General features: G+C 44.1%; 1 protein-coding gene across 1 annotated transcript in view; it reads left to right on the top strand.

The window, feature by feature from the left end:
* Positions 1-4,397: 4,397 nt before the first annotated feature.
* kdsr (3-ketodihydrosphingosine reductase) overlaps positions 4,398-21,851 on the top strand; it is a 52,777-nt gene continuing 35,323 nt past the window's right edge. The window contains exons 1-4 of the mRNA XM_072509472.1: positions 4,398-4,744; positions 8,643-8,732; positions 17,807-17,863; positions 18,745-18,810. Coding sequence (XP_072365573.1) covers positions 4,568-4,744; positions 8,643-8,732; positions 17,807-17,863; positions 18,745-18,810 — 390 coding nt within the window. The 5' untranslated portion in view covers positions 4,398-4,567. The remainder of the gene's footprint in view (positions 4,745-8,642; positions 8,733-17,806; positions 17,864-18,744; positions 18,811-21,851) is intronic.

Genomic DNA, 21,851 nt, shown 5'->3' with positions numbered 1-21,851 from the left:
ACCATAGGACCACTCACCGTACCATGCCCTCAGAAGGGACATATTCGGAGAAGAATAGTGACCCGGGCTATCAGCAAGGAATTCTGCGCTGATTGGGAAACCCCGGGCACATTAGGATCATCCCTAAGGTACGGGTTCCTCGGGACTCTATCTCTGGGGGGAGCAGCAGGAGTGATTAGTGCTAAGAACAGAAATGTAATTGTTTGTGGATTAACAATCTTGGGAAACAGTACCTCAAAAGTGCTAGAGGCTGTCAACCAAGAAATGGCTGAACTCAGATTATATGCACAACAGACACGGTATGCAGTAGACTACCAGTTAGCCCAACAAGGGGGGGGGTGTACAATCATAGGAGATAAATGTATAACCCATGTCATAGACGAATCCTATAATATTACAGAGGCCATTCACAATATCAGGGAACAACTGGATAACTTCAGACAGGGACCCACAAAAGGAAGTAGCTGGCTAGAGTGGCTAGTGGGAAGTACCTGGGGACCCTATTTAATACACGGACTGGTCATGTTCATATCGGCCACACTGGTGTGCTGCCTTAGCTTTGGGTGTCTAAAAATCTGCTGTAGTGTGTCAGGAGCCAGTGTCACCCTTAACAAAACCACGATATTCCCCGAAGACTCCAGGAGAGGCGGAGAAAGACTGGAAGTTGCTGACCTGTATCTATGAGAGGTACCGTGGTGTTGGTCTACGGGCCAAAAGGAGGGATTGAAGTGGGAAATGGTTTAGAAGGGCACTTGGCACAGAAGATGGCTGCCTGACACACAAGATGGAGACACAGAGAATAAAGCAGACATAACTGATGCCTGGAGCCCAGCGGAGTGCCAGTGGGACAGATAGGAACAGATCCAGGACAAAGGGAGCCAGACAGGAAGATTAAGAAATACATAAATGCGGGACACTACTTGAATAAAGCTGACTTCAGCTAAGGTGTGCACAATGATATGCTAATACGAATGTCTTGGGCCATTTCCTAAAATAAAGGGACAATCGATACTGCTTTCCTGCTGTTACTTGTAACCTGTAAAACCTCTTTAACTATAACCATGTGTAAATGGCAAAGTGCTTACAAATAGCGATGTACACTCTATAAAATGTTTAAAGATAACAAGGTGATAATTGTTTTGTATCTGGGCTCATTGTGAACCCGAAGTGGCTGTTTAAAGATAACAAGGTGATAATTGTTTTGTATCTGGGCCCAAAGTATAAAATGAATGACTGCCATTCAAACCACGAGAAAGGTTGGCTACCATACAGTGGGGTACGTACGCTTTCTCCCGAAGCTTCGTGTAACATTAAACTGCACGGATTGAACACAGCAAGTCTGACTCACGAGGTGGTTGATTTTCCCACAACATAATAAAGGGGTTTGTTAGTTCAGTTGGCTGGTTCTTGATGCGGAGTGACGCCAACAGCATGGATTCAATTCAGTACCGGGTTATGTTATTCATGAAGGTTCTCGCCAGTTAGCTCTCTCTCAAAGGGGGAGTAGCCTATGATCCGCTGGACCGTGGCGACATTTACATGGGGAAGACTCATATTGTAGGATTCTGAAATCCAATTTAACTTTAACTGTAAGACTCAGGGTCTGACTCAGTACAAGTGTGTTCAGACAAGATTCACGAATTTATTGAGTTATCAAAATGACAACAGAAATTACACTTAACTAGATAGTAGATGCAACTAATCCACAGTGGGACTATTGAATCTCTGTTGGCTGGGGCACGCCCTCTCCAAAATTCTTCTTTCTTCCATCTTCTTTCTGCGCTGGGCCAAGTGCTGGAAATGGGATTAGAATAGATAGGTGATTGGTGGCCAGGCAACCAGGATGGGCTGAAGGGCCTCTTTCCGTGCTGTCAAAAATTCTGATTCTATGACTCGTGTCTATTTGTACCCTCGGCTTATTGGCCTTATTCACTAGATTCCATGCATTGAAGTATATGTCACTAATAACCAAATAACTCCTTTGCTGCCTGTTTTCAGGCCTTTGTGTCCTCGATGATCCCTGCTCACTCCCCAATTTTCTGCCTTCCCCTCTGAATCTACACTCAGCTCTCCATCTCCTTACCAAATTAGTTTCAACTCTACCCAACAGCACGTGTAAACTTCTGCTACAATATTGATCCCCGCCGCGTTGAGGTCCAACCCATCTGCTTGTACAGTCCCAAGACTGTTCCCAATGTCTGAGAATACAAAGCTCTCTCTCCTGCATCATCCCTCCAGCTATATATTCATCTTTGTCAAGAAGCTGGGATAGAATGGAGATTAAAGAATTGGATTTTAAAAAACGATAAGGATTCAGCTGCATTGAGGGCTTTTGATATGCGAATTAGCCTAGTAACAAGGTGAATAGAAATTTAGTGAAGTGGAGTGCAATAGGGCATAGAATTACAGGAGTTAACGAATAAGATGGCAGGAGTTTAAAAGGAGAAATAAGAATGGACGTCACACTTGCTAAAAGGGAGACTCTCGGGTTAGGCATGCTGAAAGAGGGACTTCGAAGACATCAAAAGGAATAAGCAGAATATAAGTGGCTGGATTCGTCCACTGGAGGAGAAGTACTGACTGGCGACCAAGATCAAAGCCACACCCAGCTGAAAGCTGAGCGCTCCCAAAACAAGGCGTTGCCTGCAGCCTAGTGTTGTAAACCCAAGGTGGCTACTCTAAACCAGAAGGAAATTTCCCTGAAGAACGATACAAGTCGTATGTGGTAATTATTGGTTGATTTTGTCAATAGTGTCAAAATCTATGGGATATAGTTTTGGGGAAGGTATACTTTCAGAGTTTAGGAAAGTCGATATATTTGGAATGGGGGTTAATTCAATTATATTATGTGTGTGTGTGGCCATTCGTGTGGTTACATGTAATTTTCTGTATTTTACAGTTTAATAAACATTTTTATTTGAATGATGACAATACTGGAGCTTTCCCTTCTAGTTTTCATTTCTTTCCTCACATTATACCAAATTCAAAAATATACCAAATTCAAAAATAAACAGTTTAAGAGTGGGGTTATTAACCTCTTGCACTGGGAATAATCTGAGGTTAATATCTTTGAGGTAATGATTTCTATTTTTGCCGAGCTGCATGAAATTTGCCCACATGATAACTTCTCTCTATGTCACTGGTGCCAATAGGGACCATGACCTCAGGCTGTTCACCCTCCCCTTTCGTGTTTTGCAGCTGTTCAGTGACATCCTTGGCTCTGTGGCAAGAGAAAAGAAAGGCCATGATAAATTGCCCTTAGTGTCCAAAATTGCCCTTAGTGTTGAGTGGGGTTACTGGGTTATGGGTATAGGGTGGAGGTGTTGACCTTGGGTAGGGTGCTCTTTCCAAGAGCCGGTGCAGACTCGATGGGCCGAATGGCCTCCTTCTGCACCGTAAATTATATATTATATATGATATGACTCACATTTATATAGTGCTTTTCACAACACTGGACATCTCAAAGCAATTTGCAGTCAATGAAGTACAGTTTAAAGTGTAGACACGATTACAATGTAGGAAATACAGCTGCTATTTTGTGCTCAGCAAACTCCCAGAAACAAATGTAATGACCAAATAATGTTTTTGTGATGTTGATTGAGGGAAAAAGATTGTCCAAGACGCCACAGATAACTTCCCTGTTCTTCAAACTTGTGCCATGGCATCTTTTACAGCCATCTCAGCAGGCAGATAGGGCTGAGTTTAACACCTCATCTGAAAAACAGCCCCTCCCAACAGTTCACCATTCCACCTGGAGTGTCAGCTTTGACTTTTTCCATACGAGCCCGAAGGCGGAATTTAAACCCCAAACGTTGTGTCTCTGGCCAAAAGTGCCACCCAACAGCTGACACTCGAGAGGCAAAATACCATCCTGCTGACCATGTATGTAGCTGAATAACTGCCTGCTCCCTTAACTATTGAACAGCTGACAGAGGAAGCGTTAATGTCAGTGTGGAGGACTAAAGGTGTTGATAATATGATTTAAATTGTGAATTTACATTAGCAGTCAGACTATCGGGTTAATTATGACACCCTAACGGTGCAGCTACTTGTCTGTTGCTGACATGGGGGGGGGGGGGGGGGGGCATCCATCAACTCCACGATCAATTTATTCAAAATGGAAACTGTTTGGAAAAGTGCAGCTTCTCCCAGATAGATGCTTATGTGAGGTTCAGTCCCGTCCTGCCGGTCTCCCAGACCAGCTCCCCAGTCCCCGCCACAATCCGAGCCACCGCCTGATGTCAGGCCCCGCGCCCCAACCCTCCAGGTCCCGCCCCCAGACCGCCGCTATGCCCCGCCCCCAGACCGCCGCTGTGCCCCGCCCCCAGACCGCCGCTGTGCCCCGCCCCCAGCCGCCGCTGTGCCCCGCCCCCCGGATCCTCCGCCGTCCATGTGGCCCCGCCCTCCGCCCAGCCCCCCCTCGGCAGTGGCTGATTGGTGGCGCTCGGGCCTCGGTGTTAACTTTGATGTTATTCCCATTTCGGGCGGCAGAATCACGGTTTTGCCATTAACTGTAGCTCCTCCTCTGAATCTCTCCAACACCGAGAGTACTTGCCGAGTGTTTTAAATGTTCTTCTTGGAGCAGGGTGTTACTCTGTGGAGTGAGTTTTCAGGCTGGAGGCCGCTGCTGTTTATCATGTTGCTGGTAGTCGGGGCCTTCATCGTGGCCTTCGTCCTTCTCCTGTACATGGTCTCCCCACTCATCAGCCCCAAACCCCTCAAACTCAACGGCTCGCATGTTGTGGTGAGTGGGAGCTCGGCGGGGACAGACGGCGGGGCGGAGGAGTACCGTACACTCGGCCGGGGGCGGGGGAGGCTGCCCCTGGGAGGGGTGAGGGGGCTGGAGTCCCCTGGGAGGGGTGAGTTGGGGGGGTGGAGGCTGCCCCTTGGAGGGATGTGGATGGAGGGGCAGGTGAGAGGTGGAGGCTGCTCCTGGGAGGGATGTTGGAAGGGGAGTGGAGGCTGCCTCTGGTAGGGATGTGGGTGGAAGGGATGGTGTAGGGCTGGGGTTGATGCTGGCTGGGGTGGGGGGGGTGCAGGCTGTTCCTAATGTTGGGGCGAGATGGAAGCTGCCCCTGAGAGGGATATGGAGGAGGGCATGCTGGGGACTGCTGTTGGGAGGGATGTCGGGTGGGGTGGTGGTGGAGACTACCGTTGGGAGGGATGAGGGTAGTCCGCATGGTGGAGTGTGAAAAGGTGCCCCTTGGTTGGGTGGAGGAAGAAAGCGCTGCCCCTTGGCGGACTGCCCCTGGGAGGAGGGCTGGGTCCCTGGAAATGATGAGAGTGATAGTGGGGAGCGAGGCAGTCTCTGGAAGGGATTTGAGGAGGGGGAGAGATGGATGCTGTCCCTGAGGGGGTGGGGGGGGCTTTCCTTGGAGAAGAGATGATGTTGCCCTAGGGGGGCTGGGGGGCTCTCCCAAAGGAGATGTGGAGGGTGTTGCAGAGCTCTGCCCCTGGGAGAGGCGAAGGGTCGAACCACCCCTTGGAGTGGAAGGAACGAAGGGTCATAGTTGCCCCTGGAACGACTGGAGCGAAGCTGCCCCTGGAACGGCGGGAGCGAAGCTGCCCCAGAGTTGGAAGGGCGAAGCTGGCCCTGGAGAGGGGATGGGGACAGGCTAAGAGTCAAAGCAACCTCTGGAGGGGCCGATGCGGGGATGTGACCCTGGAGGGACTAAGGCAGCAGTGGGGAGCATGCAAGCTGCTATGCAAGGCAGCATGGTGGGGTGGTGAGAGAGCGAAGGGGAGGAGAGCTTTCCCGAGTGGCTAAATGGAGAGGGAAGGGAGTTGATTCTTGTTGGGGGCATGGTGGAGAGCCTGATGGGGAGGATGACTAGGATGGGAGAGATGGAAGAATGAGAATTGCTCCCCAGGGAGATCACTGCTGTATGTTACATCTTTTAGACTCTCAGGAGCAGAGCTACACAGGCTGAATAACAAGTGCTTCAGTTGCAGGTGCTAAGTTTTGTTCTCTGACACAAGGTGCTCTTTCTTAAATGATTACCTTCTTTCAGACAAAAATATTTCTGTTTCCCCTCTCCACTATTTGTACCTTTTAGTCGTATAACAACACACTACTGAGAAATGTTTATGTTTCATCTTCCCCATTTAAAAATTGCAGAGCTGTGTTTTTTTTTCCTTTTGTGTAACTTGCTCAATATTGACTCTGAAGGCTCTTTTTTCCTAATACTGCTGCTTTTCTCCAGGTTCTTGTCTGTATGGACAAGTGCCCCCCAGTTCCCTCTGGTTGAAACTTTCTCCATTCAGTCCTCGCTTAGCATTAATTACTACGTAGCCATTTTCAGACTGGCCCCCTCATTATTTGTAATTTTAGTACCCCCCTTAAGCTGTCCAAAATTTATAACAATCGTATCACCAGGTTTTCTTCCTACAGAATCTCAATTGCTGACAAATCCATCTTTGGCTCCAACAGTTCCTTCTTTCTAAGCCATTCTCATTTAAAACATTTCGAAACATAACCAGAATTTGCTGGAAATACTTGGGCCTGGCAGCATTTATGGAGAGGGAAATAGAGATAACATTTCTGGTATGTGACCTTTCATTGGAACATTGAGACTTGATCTGCCCCTGGGAGGAAAAACATAGCTTCCCAAATCCCACCAGATAACCATTACAACTGCTCCTTTTGACCACTACTTGCATCAATATTATTGGTTTGTGCTAGTGACCTGCTTAGTAATTATCCAGATAGCTAACAGAAAATGTTGGATTGTCACTCCCTTATACAATAGCCACTAATATGGAGTCCAATCTGTGCGCCTCACAACAACTTGTGCATGAAATAATCTTTATTGTCACAAGTAGGCTTACATTAACACGGCAATGAAGTTACTGTGAAAGGCCCCTAGTCGCCACATTCCGCCACCTGTTCGGGTACAATGAGGGAGAATTCAGAATGTCCAATTCACCTAGTGTACCCGAGCAGGTGCCGTAGTGTGGTGACTAGGGGATTTTCACAGTAACTTCATTGCAGTGTGAATGTAAGCCTACTTGTGACAATAATTTAGATTGTTATTAAACAGGAAGAGAGTAGCTAAAGTGAGTCTTGGTCCCTTGGCGGATGAGACCTGGGAGTTAATAGTGGGGAGCACAGAAATGGCAGAGACGCTAAATCAATATTTTCCCTCCGCTTTCATGCTGGAGGACAGTAGTACCATCCCAATCGTTTACAGGTAATGCAGAGGTATTAGAAAGGGGAAGAAGTTAGGAAAATCATCATCATTGATGTGGATAAAGTACGAAACATGCTTCTGGGATTGAAGGCAGACAAATCCCCAGGGCCTGATGGCCTATATCCTAAGGTCTTAAAGCAAATGACAGCAGAGATAGTAAATCCATTTGTTATAATATACCAAATTTCCCTGGATGCGGTAACGGTTCCAGTGGATTAGAAAAATGCTAATGTAACACCCTTATTCAAAAAAGGGAGGGAGGCAGAAAGTAGGAAAAACAGGACATTTAGAAAGTCAAAACGCTCCATCAGAGTCAGCATGGTTTTATGAAGGATAAATCATGATTGACTAATTTGCTTGAGTTGTTCGAAGATGTAACAAGCAAAGTGGATAATGGGGATCCTGTAGATGTAGTACATCTGGACTTCCAGAAAGCATTTGATAAGTTGCCACACAAAAGGTTAATATACAAGGTAAGATCACATAAGATTAGGGATAATTTCTTATCCTGGATTAAAGAATGGCTAACTGACGGAATGCAGAGAGTTGGGATAAATGGCTCCTTTTCTGTTTAGCAAGATGTAACTAGTGGGGCCACAGGGTTCAGTCTTCGGGCCCCCAACTATTTATAATATATATTAATGACATAGATGTAGGGATTATTTCATAGAATTTACAGTGCAGAAGGAGGCCATTCGGCCCATCGAGTCTGCACCGGCTCTTGGAAAGAGCACCCTACCCAAGGTCAGCACCCCCACCCTATCCCCATAACCCAGTGACCCCACCCAACACTAAGGGCAATTTTGGACACTAAGGGGAATTTATCATGGCCAATCCACCTAACCTGCACATCTTTGGACTGGGAGGAAACCGGAGCATCCGGAGGAAACCCATGCACACACTGGGAGGATGTGCAGACTCCGCACAGACAGTGACCCAAGCCGGAATCGGTCCTGGGACCCTGGAGCTGTGAAGCAATTGTGCTATCCACAATGCTACTGTGCTGCCCCAAATTGATGAATATAGGTTGGGTACAAAAAATGGTTTGTTTAGCTAATTATATTTTTTGTCATTTTGCAAGTATGAAGATAAAATCTGTCTAAGGTAAGCCTAAAGAGAGAGGAAACAAGAAACTAAGTAATTTGTACATGTATATTGAATAGATTCCAACATGTGCTTGCAACATTTTAGGACATCAGTTCCATTTTCATAATCTGCATTCCATTTACAAGTATGAAACATCACCATGTCCTCTTGTAAATTCTGCCTGACTTTCTGTGTGTTTGCAGTGCAATTGGTTTTACTATACATGTCCTTGTAGATTTTACTTGACTTGCTGTGTGTTTGTACTGCTGTAGGTTTAATATAAATTGCAAAAAGACTGGCTTTTAATAGAATGTTCCCTTTCATCAATGGGAAATGCTATTTTTAATTGCAGTGTTTTTTTTACAGGTGACAGGAGGATCAAGTGGTATTGGGAAATGTATTGCCATTGAATGCTTCAAACATGGTGCTTTTATAACCTTGGTGGCTCGGGATGAGGTACGTGACTGGGTCAGCTAATAGGCTGCTATATTTTCACTGTTTATTGAAGAATTATTCTGGTGTAAATTGTTTTTACCAAAGCCAGTGATTATCTGAACTGTACTAAGATTGAATCAATTTGTTCCTTAAATCAAATTGCCAGAAAAGGTGGGAAAGAAGAATTGAGTTTGAATTCTGACATTTCTAAGAAGTTCCAGTTTACAACATGTAAATTAAGCGTCACCGTGAACCTATTTAATATTGAAAATATTTTAACATCACAACAGACACTGAAACCAGTGGTAGATAATCTGTTTTTTTTCCCCAAAGTAGGTAGCATCCAAAACAATTACCATAAATATTCCACGATTTTGAAATAACTTTGTAGTTGTGTTCCTGGATTCTTCTGCAGTACCAAACTATGGAGAAAAATTGAGTTGCATTTGCCTGTCCAACACTAATTTGATTAGCACTTATCAAACTTAATTAAGCTAATTTGGTTCTGAATTTGTATTCAAGCTAAAGCTTTTAAAATTGAGACAGTTGTGCACTTTTATGGAGTCATTTAAGTCACAAAATGAGACCATTCAGCCTGTCGAGCCCATGCTGGTTCTCTGGAGCAATCCAGTCACTCCCATTCCCCAGCTCTAACTCCAAGGCCCTGCAGGTTTATTTCTTCCCAGCATCCATATAATTTTGTGTTGAAATCCTTGATCATCTCTGCTTCCATCACACCTGAATGAGAACAGTATTTTCTTTACCTTATTCCAACTTGCCATTATTTTGTTGTATCAAATCCCCCCCTGAATTTCCTTTGCTCCGAGGAATCCCAGCTTCCACCCTATATAGTACCACCCTGTAGCTAAATAACCTCATCCCTGCAATCATTTTGGTCAATCTCCATCCTGGTCTGGTGGCCAGAACTTCATACAATAATCTAGTTGTGGTTTAACCAAAGTGTAAATTACTGTCCATAGCTGATTTTGTTTTTGAGGCAGAGAAAAATCTGTCAAATAATTGATTGTTTAATAGCAAAGAAAATGTTGGATTTATTTTACGACAGACCACAAAAAAGTTATTTTTTGTTTTTAGTAATTCTTTTGTAAAATTCCATTTTTTTAATCCCAACTCACACAAAGGCCTATACTTTACCACCAACCTGCATTGGCTCTGAGCGCAGCAGCTCCCCTCTTTTTCATCCTTGTGCTCAAGCCCTTCCATGGCAGTGCCCTTACCCATTTCTATAACCTCCTCTAGCTCTGTAAGAGCTTTTGTGTTCCTCCAGCTCTACATTCCCCATTTTCGTGACCTCACATTTGCCTAAATCCCATTAGCCATCTTTAAGTTTGGAAATTCCCTCCTTCAACCTCATTTCCTCTCCTTTTCTCTCTGTCTGGGAATTGAAAAGGAGTTGTTGATCCAAGAAATTGTCTGTGTTTCTGCTAAAACTAGACAATCCAAATTTAGCGTGAGTGTCACAGATTTAAGGTAAACTAAAAATAGCAACTCCAAGCCTGGGCTTTTGAAAGAAGGTGAAGCTTTCAAGCAGAAACTTTGATTTTAAAATGCACACAAGACAATTCAGTGGGCAAATCTTTCGTGCAGTACATTAGTGTTTTCTTTAAACCTCAGATACTGAATGTTGGGAAGAAGGGTGAATGGAAAAAATTTAAACATTTTGAGGGGCTATTCGTGCAAATTGTGCTAAAAGATTTGAGTGCCAAGTTTACATTGGGGAAAATCCATTGTGAATGTGAATGCAAGAATTTATAATAGAGGGGGAATGGTGAAATTGATGAACAAAATGTGATTGCAGTGCTGCTTGGATAACAGATGCATAAAAAATGTTTTGGAGAATTCAGCAAAGGAGGACCAAGGGATTGATTAATAAGGGAAAAATACAGTACAAACGTAAGCTTGCAGTAAGCATAAAGACTGACACAAAGAGTTTCTATAGATATGTGAAGAGAAAGAGATTGGTAAAGACAAATGTATGCCCCCAACAGACAGAAACAGGGGAATGTATGATAAGGGACAAAGAAATGGCTGAGCAAGTGAATACATACTTTGGTTCTGTCTTCACAAACGAGGACACATATTAGATACCAGAAATGTTGGAGAATGAAAGGTTTAGTGAGAGGGAAGAACTGAGGGAGATCAATATTAGTAGAGAAATGGGACTGAAGGCGGATAAATCACTAGGGCCTGATAATCTGCATCCCAGAGTGCTTAATGAGGTGGCTCTGGAAATAGTGGATGCATTGGTGGGATTCTACAGATTCTGGAACAGTCCCTGCAGATTGGAGGGTAACTAATGTCACTCCAATATTCAAAAAGGGGGGTAGAGAGAAACGGAATTATAGATCAGTAAGCCTAACATCGGTAATCAGGAAAATTCTTGAATCCATTATCAAGGACTTTATAGCGGAACATTTAGAAAGCAGTGGCAGGATCAGTCAGTCAGCATGGATTTATGAAGGCAAAATCATGCTTGGCAAATCTGTTGGAATTCTTTGAAGATATAACTAGTACAGTTGACAAGGGGGAGGGAGCCAATCAATGTGGTATATTTGGACTTTCAGAAGGTGTTTGACAAAGTCCGCCATAAGAGATTATTGTGCAAGGTTAAAGCGCATGGGATTGGGGGAGGGTGATAGAAAACTGGTTGGCAGGGAGGAAACAACGAGTAGGAATTAATGGATCCTTTTCAAATTGGCAGGCAGTAACTAGTGGAGTGCCACAGGGATTGGTGCTGGGACCCCAGCTATTCACAATATATATGAATGATTTGGATGAGGGAACAAAATGTAACATCTCAAAGTTTGCAGATGATACCAAGTTGGGTGGGAGGGTGAATGTGACGAGGATGCGGAGATCCTTCAGCATGATCTAGACAAGTTGGGCGAATGGGCAAATTATTTGGATGCAGTATAATTTGGATAAGTGTGAGGTTATTCACTTTGGAAGCAAAAACAGGAAGGCAGATTACTACCTGTACAGTTGTAAATTGGGAGAGGAGAATGGGCAGCTGGACCTGGGTGCCCTTGTGCACCAGTCGCTGAAGGCAAGCATGCAGGTTGCAGTAGGCAGTAAAGAAGGCTAATGGTATGTTGGCCTTCATTGCGAGAGGTTTAGAATACCGGAACAGGGATGTTTGTTGCAATTATCCAGGGCCTTGTTGAGGCCACATCTCGAATATTGTGTGCAGTTTTGGTCTCCTTTTCTGAGGAAGGATGTTCTTGCTCTCGAGGGAGTGCAGCAAAGGTTTACAAGATTGATTTCAGGGACGGCAGGACTGTCTTATGAGGGGAGATTGACTAGGTTAGGATTGTTCTCGCTCTAGTTCAGAAGAATGAGGGGGGATCTCATTGAGACTTATAAAATTCTAACAGGACTAGACGGGGTAGATGCAGAGAAGGTGTGCCCGGTGGTGGGTGTGTCCAGAACCAAGGGTCAGAGTCTGAGGATTCCCGTAAACCATTTCAGGCAGAAATGATGAGACATTTCTTCGCCAAAGAGTGGTGAGCCTGTGGAATTCATTACCACAGGAAGTGGTTGATACTAAAACATTGAATATATCCAAGAGGCGGCTGGATATAGCACTTGGGGTGAATGGGATGAAAGGGTATGGGGAGAAAGCAGGATTAGGCAATTGAATTGGATGATCAGCCATGATCGTGATGAATGGAGGAGCAGGCTCGAAGGACCAAAAGGCCTCCTGCTCGTATCTTCTTTGTATCTACGTAGTCGTATAAGAAAACTTGGGTATTTGGGCATTAGGCCAAGGAGCTTAGAGATGCAGCATTGTTCTCAGGGTAATGAAGTGTTCTCAGGATGGGGGTGAGTGCAGTTGTCACAAGTGAGGCCAAAATATAATGGAAAATATGTTTTTGGTGGGACTGGAATTATGTGCTATATTTTAAGCTATCTTAGAATCTACAAATGAGTTCTGTTTTTAATGCAAATGTTACGAGGAATAATTTGAGGAATACAATACATCCATATATAAGTTCTGGAAAAGTTTTTTTTATCTCTATGCCAATGATATATTGCAGTTGTATCCTTTCAAATAATGGCAAATGTGATCTCAGCTTTTGTAATTTTCCTCCCCCTTCCCCTCAAATGATAATGTGCTTTTAAAGGAATTACTCTGACAGTTGGGGGCTAATCCAGGCTTTAAAATAATTGTGACAATTAATGGCTGAGCACTTATTCCTTAAACATTTCCTTGCTGTGTGCTTGTTAGCAACTTGTTACTGCTAATTCTGAATCTGAGATAGCTGCTGAGAGATGTAAGAAATATGGGGTTGGAATTTTTTTTAAACAATTGTAAATAATACACAAGTCTTTTATGGGTGGAAATAGGAAATGTTATTTGACTAATCATTGAAATTAGAGATACAGTAGTAAACATTCCGTGATCACGTTGTGCTGGGTGAATCCTAGTGTAGAATCCATGATACACTGTTTCCCAGCAAGGGACATGAGTTAGTATGAAATCCATAATATCCTGCAAAAACGTAGGACATAAGTTAGAATGGAATCCATAATAACTGATTCTTAATGAATGACGTAAGTCTGTGGAGACAGAATGATGGAAGTAGCCATAACGAGGGTGCACCTTTTCTGTAAACTACCATTTCCTTCAGGTCAAAGGGAAGCTAAGTGTGCAAAAGAAGGATAAAAAGTACTAATGTTTCTATTGGTCCATTTGCCCTGTTTTATATCACTTATCTATTGGCTAGAGTTACTGTCCTTCCATTGGTCTAAAATGAAAGATTAATTGTGATATTATTGGTGTATGTGACATGCAAATGAAGGATTAGAATGCAATTACAAATTCTATTGGTTAATCAAACTATAAATGTTTCTGCTTACTCGATTAATTTAGAGTAATACCAGTGCAGCCCACTGGCTTTGCCTTCCATGTGCATATGTCAATAAAACTTGATCAAAGAGCTCCTGTGTCAACCTTGCAATACTTCTACACTAGGAGAACCCCAAATTGGGCTAGATTCACTTGGGAGAATTTAAACTGGTATGGCGGGGGTGGGAACAAGAATGTGAGCTTAGAAGGTGTAATAACAGAAGTGGAAATAGAACCAAAATAAAAGAATAACATCCCCCTCTGGTAGAGCAAAAAAGGTGACAAGTGTGAAGGGAGGCGGTCAATGCAGGATTGAGCGTGTTGTCCCTAAATGCACGTAATATACAGAACAAGGTAAATATGCTTGTTGCGCGCATTGAAATTGGCCGGTGCAATGTTGTGGGCATCACAGAGACGTGGCTGTAAGGGGATCAGGGCTGGGATCTAAATATGCAAGGATATGTGTCCTATCAAAAGGATGGGCAAAGGGGGAGGGGTTGCATTGTTAGTAAGCAATTAAGTTAAATCAATAGCAAGGAACGATATAGGATCAGAAGGCATAGAATTTCTGTGGGTAGAGTTGAGGAATCGCAAAGGTAAAAAGGCCCTAATGGGCATTATGTACAAGCCCCTTAGCAGTAGTCGGGATGTGGGACAGAAAATAAATCAGGAGATAGAAAAGGCATATTATAAACAGGCAATATTACAATAATCATGGGGGACTTCGATATGCAGGTGGACTGGGAAAATCAGGTTGGTAGTGGATTCCAAGAAAAGGAATTTGTGGAATTTTGTTTTTTTGGAGCTTGTGACAGAGCCTATTCGGGAACAGGCAATTCTGGATTTGGTGATGTGTAATGAGGCAGATTTGATTAGGGAACTTAAGGTGAAGGAACCCTTAGGGAGCAGTGACCACAATCTGATAGTGTGATAGAATTTACCCTGCAGTTTGAGAGGGAGACGCTGCAATCCGATGTAACGGTATTCCAATTAAATAAGGGTAACTACAAAGACATGAGGGAGGAGCTGGCCAGAGTTGATTGGAAAAGGAGCCGAGCAGGGAAGACAGTGGGACAGCAATGGCAGGAGTTTTTGGGGGGTTATTCGGGAGGCACAACAGAAATTCATCCCAAGGAGGAGAAAATGCTAAGGGGAGGACAAGGCATCCATGGCTGACGAGGGATACCAAGGACAGCATAAAAGCTATTAAAAGAAGGCATACAAAGCGGCGAGGATTAGGGGAAGCCACAGGATTGGGAAGCCTTTAAAAGCGAGCAGAGGAGAACTAAAAAAGCAATAAGGGGAAGAAGATGAAGTATGAGTGCAAGCTAGCTAGTAATATAAAGGAAAATAGGAAGAGTTTTTCAACATATAAAAGGTAAGAGAGAGGCAAAAATAGACATTGAACCACTGGAAAATGTGGCTGGAGAAGTAATAATAGGAAACAAAGAAATGGCAGAGGAACTGAATGGTTACTTTGCATCAGTCTTCACTGATGGAAGACACCAGTGGGATGCCAGAGCTCCAGGAGAAACAGTGGAAAGAGGTGAGTGCAGTGACCATTACTAAGGAGAAGGTTCTGGGGAAACTGAAAGGTCTGAACGTGGATGAATCACCTGGAACGGATGGTCTACACCCAGGGTTCTACAAGAGATAGCTGAGGAGATTGTTGAGGCATTGGTGAATATCTTTCAGGAATCACTGGACGCCAGAGGACTGGAAAGTGGCTAATGTAACACCCCTGTTTAAGAAGGGAGGGGAGGCAGAAGACGGGAAATTATAGGCCGGTTAGCCTGACTTCGGTCATTGGTAAGATTTTAGAGTCCATTATTAAAGATGAGATCACGGAGTACTTGGGAGTGCATGATAAAATAGGACTGAGTCTGCACAGGCTTCGTCAAGGGGAGGTTATGTCTGACAAATCCGTTCGAGTTCTTTGAGGAGCTAACAAGGAAGTTGAGACAAAGGCGAACCAGTGGACGTAATTTATTTAGATTTCCAGAAAGCATTTGACAGGGTGCCGCATAGGAGACTGTTAAATAAGTTAAGAGCCCCTGCTGTTAAGGGTAAGATTATGGCATGGATAGAGGATTGGCTGACTGGCAGAAGGCAGAGAGTGGGGATAAAGGGGTCTTTTTCAGGATGGCAGCCGGTGACTAGTGGCATGCCTCTGGGGTCAGTGCTGGGACCACAACTTTTCACAATATACATTAATGATCTGGAAGAAGGAACTGAAGGCACTGTTACTAAGCTTGCAGATGATATAACGATCTGTAGAGGGGCAAGTGGTATTGAGGAAGCAGACGGGCTGTAGAAGGACTTGGACAGGTTAGGAGAGTGGGCAAAGAAGTGGCAGATGGAATACAATGTGGAAAGGTGTGAGGTTATGCACTTTGGAAGGGGAAATGGAGGCATAAATGGGGAGATGCTTAGGAAAGCAGAAGCACAAAGGGACTTGGGAGTCCTTGTTAACGATTATCTTAAGGTTAACGTGCAGGTTCAGTCGTTAGATAGGCAAATGCAATGTTAGTATTCATAGATTTCATAGATTTCATAGAATTTACAGTGCAGAAGGAGGCCATTCGGCCCATCGAGTCTGCACCGGCTCTTGGAAAGAGCACCCTACCCAAGGTCCACACCTCCACCCTATCCCCATAACCCAGTAACCCCACCTTACACTAAGGGCAATTTTGGACACTATGGGCAATTTAGCATGGCCAATCCACCTAACCCGCACATCTTTGGACTGTGGGAGGAAACCGGAGCACCCGGAGGAAACCCACGCACACACGGGGAGGATGTGCAGACTCCGCACAGACAGTGACCCAAGCCGGAATCGAACCTGGGACCCTGGAGCTGTGAAGCATTTGTGCTATCCACAAGGCTACCGTGCTGCCTCATGTCAAGAGGGCTAGAATACAAGACCAGGGATGTACTTCTGAGGCCATATAAGGCTGTGGTCAGACCCCATTTGGAGTATTGTACGCAGTTTTGAGTCCGTATTTAAGGAAGGATGTGCCGGCCTTGGAAAGGATCCAGAGGAGGTTCACAAGAATGATCCCTGGAATGAAGAGCTTGTCGTATGAGGAACGGTTGAGGACTCTGGGTCTGTCGTTGTTGGAGTTTAGAAGGATGAGGGGCAATCTTTAATGAAACTTAAAGGATACTGCGAGGCCTGGATAGAGTGGACGTGGAGAGGATGTTTCCACTTGTAGGAAAAACTAGAAGCAGAGGACACAATCTCCAACTAAAGGGATGATCGTTTAAAACAGAGATGAGGAGGAATTTCTTCAGCCAGAGGATGGTGAAACTGTGGAACTCTTTTCCGCAGAAGGCTGTGGAGGCCAAATCACTGTCTTTAAAACAGAGTTAGATAGGTTTTTGATCAATAAGGGGATCAGGGGCTATGGGGAGTCGGCAGGAAAAATGGGAATGAGAAAAATATCAACCATGATTGAATGGCGGAGCAGACTCAATGGACCGAGTAGCCTAATTCTGCTCGCATGTCTTATGGGTGCCAGGCTGATCGTAAGTCACTCAACTCGCTCTGCCTGGTGTGATCCAGATCTGCATATTTAAATGAGTGATTAGACTCTTTAAATACCCGGATGCCGGATTCACCCGGCGGCTGGACTCAACGGCCTTGCCTGCGAGACATCACCAGGTGCCGTTTCGTACTGGTTCGTACAAATGCGAACGAGATATAACACCTCGGGAGGGGTTGGGGAGGAGGAATCTCACAGTGCATTAGAGACGCCTGGGTGGTCGGGGACAGGGCAGGATACCACCCAGCACTCCCCCTGCCACCCAGCACCATGGCAAGTGTGGCCTCAGTGAGGAGAAACCCCAAGCCTCCAAAAAAAGGCAAAGTGCCATTGGATAGCAGATGCCAAAACAGACTTAAACTTTTGTCTGCTGAATCGCGCCTTAGTCATTTTGCTTAGTCAATGTTTGCATCTTCTCTTGTGTAACCTAGAACCCATGATTTTGAAAAAAATAAGAATCTCCAAATGCTTCTCAAATTGGAATCGCAAATTGACCACTCATTAAATTTGCCAAGTTAAACAACAATGAAACTGAATCATCCAAGGCTTGGTTAACTGCTAAATGTCAGGAACTTAGAGTCACAGCACCACTTGAGCATATGCTGTCATGAATGTTTACTGAATTTCCAAAAATGGCAGTCTAAAAATTTGTTTGTGTTTCCAATGTTTTTGTTTTCCAGAACAAACTTCTGCGGGCAAAGAAGGAAATTGAGAAGCATTCAATTAACGATAAACAGGTGGGTGTAGAAGACGAACGAGCTGTGCTGGAGCTGTATATTGGAGCATTTTGGGTGTGAAACTCTTGTGACTTAAATGCAACCCTTGTATTCATTCCTAAGTCGCTTCTTTGTTCACTGACATTTTATTGAAAGTGAATAGTTCATTTGTTATTGGGAAATGAAAAAGCTTTCATTCTGGCAGGGCAAATTGCATAGCTCTGCATATATGATAAATAGTTCTCTTTTGGGGCAAATGGTGTCAATGAAAATTTAAAATGTATTTTCTAAAGCTAATTTTAAATTAGTTAAATACTAATCATCCATAGCATCAGTATTTCGTCCAGGTTGTTTTTTAGTTCTGCAGGGTGCCACCATGAGATATTTTTGGATATCCAGTCAACATTGCATTTTTTTTTTTTTCTTCCTTTTTGGGAAATGGCTTACCCTTTATGCTGTTGCCTTCTTTCCATACTCCACATTCCCCAGAGGTAGGCAATCTGTCATTGTGTAGGAGTGGCTTTGCTCTTTCCCCATCAAACACCCCCCTTGTGTGCATATCTCTGCCTTGCGCTACTTCTTTTATTCCCTTGTTTTTCTGTTCCCTTATGCTCCAGAAACGCCCCTTCTCTCCCGAACTCCGATGTATAGCACTTGCCTTCCCTTCGGCTTTCTTACCCTCACGTGTCTTTCTTTCCTGTGCTCTTGCTATTTCCCACTTCTCTATTATCTCCCTCCATGCAGTTAATTTTACAATGTAGTAGCTTGTTTTTTTAATTAATCCAGTTGATTTGTTCTTGCCTAGTTGTGTATAATTTAATTTGCATTATAGAGGAGATTATTGTGCTTTATTTTTACAAAGTGCACATTTGAGAGTGACTACCTTCTGATTTATTTCTCAGGTAGTATTGTGTATATCTGTTGATGTATCTAAAGAATATGGACAAGTGCAAAGTGTGATTAAACAAGTAAGTTTGTTTTTATTTTCCTGAACATACTAAACACTATATTAGATGCCATTTATATCTTATTCATGGTTAATAGAAGTGAATAAAGAACTGCTGCATCTGCTGTGCTTATGGAAATGGACCTGCACTATATTACCTGTAACTTGCACGTCTTAAGGTTTCTTTTATTTTATCTTGACCTCACTTATTGCTGAAGGTGAGGCCTCCTGTCATGAACAATTTAAACACTAATGTGAAGAATATTAACTAGATGGCTATTTACAGGATTCACAGAGAAATGCATAATCATGTATAATAGTGGAATTTGGCCTATTCATTAATCAAAATTCAAGGTGAATTGCAGAAAATTGCCACAAACAACTGAATCCCATGTAGGACAGTTAGCTACAACTCAAGTTAGTTATGGGAATTGATACCTTTGCACTTCCAAGAAAGAAACATTAAATGTTTTAAGGTAGTAATTTTTGATTATCCGTTGGAATAATTGTACTTTGCTGTGAAAAGAAGGAAGTTCAATATAAATCTGTTTTTGCAATCAACCACATGTATGTTATATTTCTACATTTGTTATTGTATATTGTATATCATTGTTCTAATTCTGTTTTGCTTGTTTTATGCAAATTTCAAACAAACCCTGCTCTGAGAACATTGAGATACTTGACAAATAGCATGGCTTGAAAACCAAATTAGCTACACTTCTAATTGCATTGTTCATTGACTCGCCCTACCTTCTCACATCTGCATATTTTTTGACATTGTAGGTTGATTAGAGGAGGGAATGTAAATACATGAGGACAGGAACAAGGACCTGGAGAACTGAGGTCGACGACCTGGAGAATAGGTTGATGTGGCAAAACCTCAGGATTGTAGGGTTGCATTAGGGGGTGGAGGGTCCGAAGCCGACTGAATATTTCTAGGCGATGTTTATGAACTTGATGGGGGAGGAGGACCAGGTCCTGTCATTGAGCTGGATTGGACACAGTGATTGCTTCGGGTGAATGAGCCACCACGAGTGGTGATGGCATGTTTTCACAGCTATTGGACGAAGAAGAGGGACCTTAAGTGGGCCAAGGAGAATGAGGAGGTATGGTGGGAAGGCAGCAGTATTCAAATATACCAACATATCACGGCAGAATTGGCAAGGAGGTGGGCGGCCTTTAATAAGGTGATGTTAGTGCTTACAGAATGGTGTATGGTTTGGCGTGGTATACCCGGTTAGGCTGAGGGTTATGCAAAATGCCATGGACCAGTTCTTCGAGATAACGGAGGCTTACATTAAGGTTCAAGGACTTAAACGGAACTGAGTAGGCCTGCAAGAGACTTTGCTGGTGGTTGGGACGTGTTTGTATGGAGATTTTTGTTGTAAGGATGTGTGATTTGTTCTATTTCCTTCTTGTTCCCCTTCCCCCATTTTTCGTTGTTTGTTCAGAATTGTTAATTGAAATTGATGTGGTTTCTTTGAGGTTTTTTCTCGTGTTTGTGGTGTTTTCGTTTTTTGGACGGCATTTGTGGCTTCAAGGGAGTATTTCGTTTGCGGAGGGGGAGGTTTGGGGATATATTCGGGTTTGAGGGAGGGGGTTGGGAGGTTTCTTGGGTGTAGTGGTGTGAGTTTTTAGTTTCTTTCTTGGATTGTTTATTTGTGTAAAGTGGGCTCCAGCGGGGCAGGTCAACCTCGCTAGCAGGCTGAGGTTGGCTAGTGAACGAGAACCTGTTTAAGCAGGTTTCGATGAGCCTAGAAAGTGTGAATAGTGGGCGGAAGGGGTTGGAGGAGAGATGTGTTGTTTCAAGAGGAGGTGGCTGGGGGAACATTTTGGGGGACGGGAGTATAGTGCTGGCGATGGGCTCTCATTTTAGAATTATAGGGGGTGGAGGGGAAATTCCCTTGGGGTGGAAATGGCTGACTTGAAGGGGAGAGGGCATTGAGAGACCCCTGATTCGATTGATTACATGGAGTGTGGGGCTGCGAGTCCCAGTGAAGTGAGCGGGAGTTTTTTGCATTTGAAGAGTGAGGGCCGATGTGTTGCTTTTGCCTGTAATGAAAGATCACATTAGGCTCCGTAAGGATTGGGTGAGCCAGGTGTTCCACTTGGGCTTTGACATCAGAACCAGGGGTGGGGCGTGGCGATACTAATTAACAAAGAACAACTAATTTGGTTCCAGATGGGGAAGGTGATAGCGGACCCAAGTGGCCGCTATGTCATAGTTATGGGGACATTGGAGGGTAATTTGGTGGTTTTAGCGAGCATGTACACAACTGGGATGATGTAGAGTTAATGAAGAGGATGCTGGCGGCCATACTAGACATGGACAAGTACCAGCTGATTCTGGGGGGAGATTTGAATTATGTTTTGAACCCTAAGTTGGATTGGTCAAAGCTAAAGTCTATGCCCCTTTCAGGGGTAGCGAAGGCACTGGCGGCCTTCATGACGATGATGGGTGGAGTGGTCTGTGGGTTTTACATCCTAGGCGCAGGGATTTTTTTTTTTCTGTCACCCGGTGTACACATCATGTGTACTGGCACATTGACGTTTTTGTGATGGGAAAGTTTCTGCTGCCAGGGGTGAGTAAAGCGGAATATTCCATGATCGTGATTTCAAGCCACCTTTGCACATGGTGGATGTGGTCTCGGAGGTGGGGCCGGCGCAGTGGCCGGTGTGGAGTTTGGATGTGGGGCTGTTAGATTTGGGATTTTGTGTGACGATGGGCCAGGGCGATTCATGAGTATGTGGAGTTTAACAAGAATGGGGGAGGTGTTGCCGTCGGTGCTGTGGGAGGCCCTGAAGGTGATGGTGAGAGGGGAGATAATCGCGCACAAGTTATAGATGGATAGGGAGGCAGGGGAAGAGCGGAAAAGGTTGGTGGACGAGATCTTGGCGGTAGACAGTTGGTTCTCTAGTGACCCCACCCCAGAGCTTTTGGCGAGTAAAACAAAGTTGCAGATGCAATTTGATCGATTATCTACTAACAAAGCAGTGTGCCATTTGCGACGCTCGAGGGGGGTAAGCTATGAATATTGGGAGAAGGCCAGTCGCCTCCTGCTG

Source organism: Scyliorhinus torazame, chromosome 6 (genome assembly GCF_047496885.1).
Source record: "Scyliorhinus torazame isolate Kashiwa2021f chromosome 6, sScyTor2.1, whole genome shotgun sequence".
Classification (NCBI taxonomy): domain Eukaryota; kingdom Metazoa; phylum Chordata; class Chondrichthyes; order Carcharhiniformes; family Scyliorhinidae; genus Scyliorhinus; species Scyliorhinus torazame.
The sequence above is the reverse complement of the archived record's forward strand: the minus strand, read 5'-3'. Positions and strand labels throughout refer to the sequence as shown.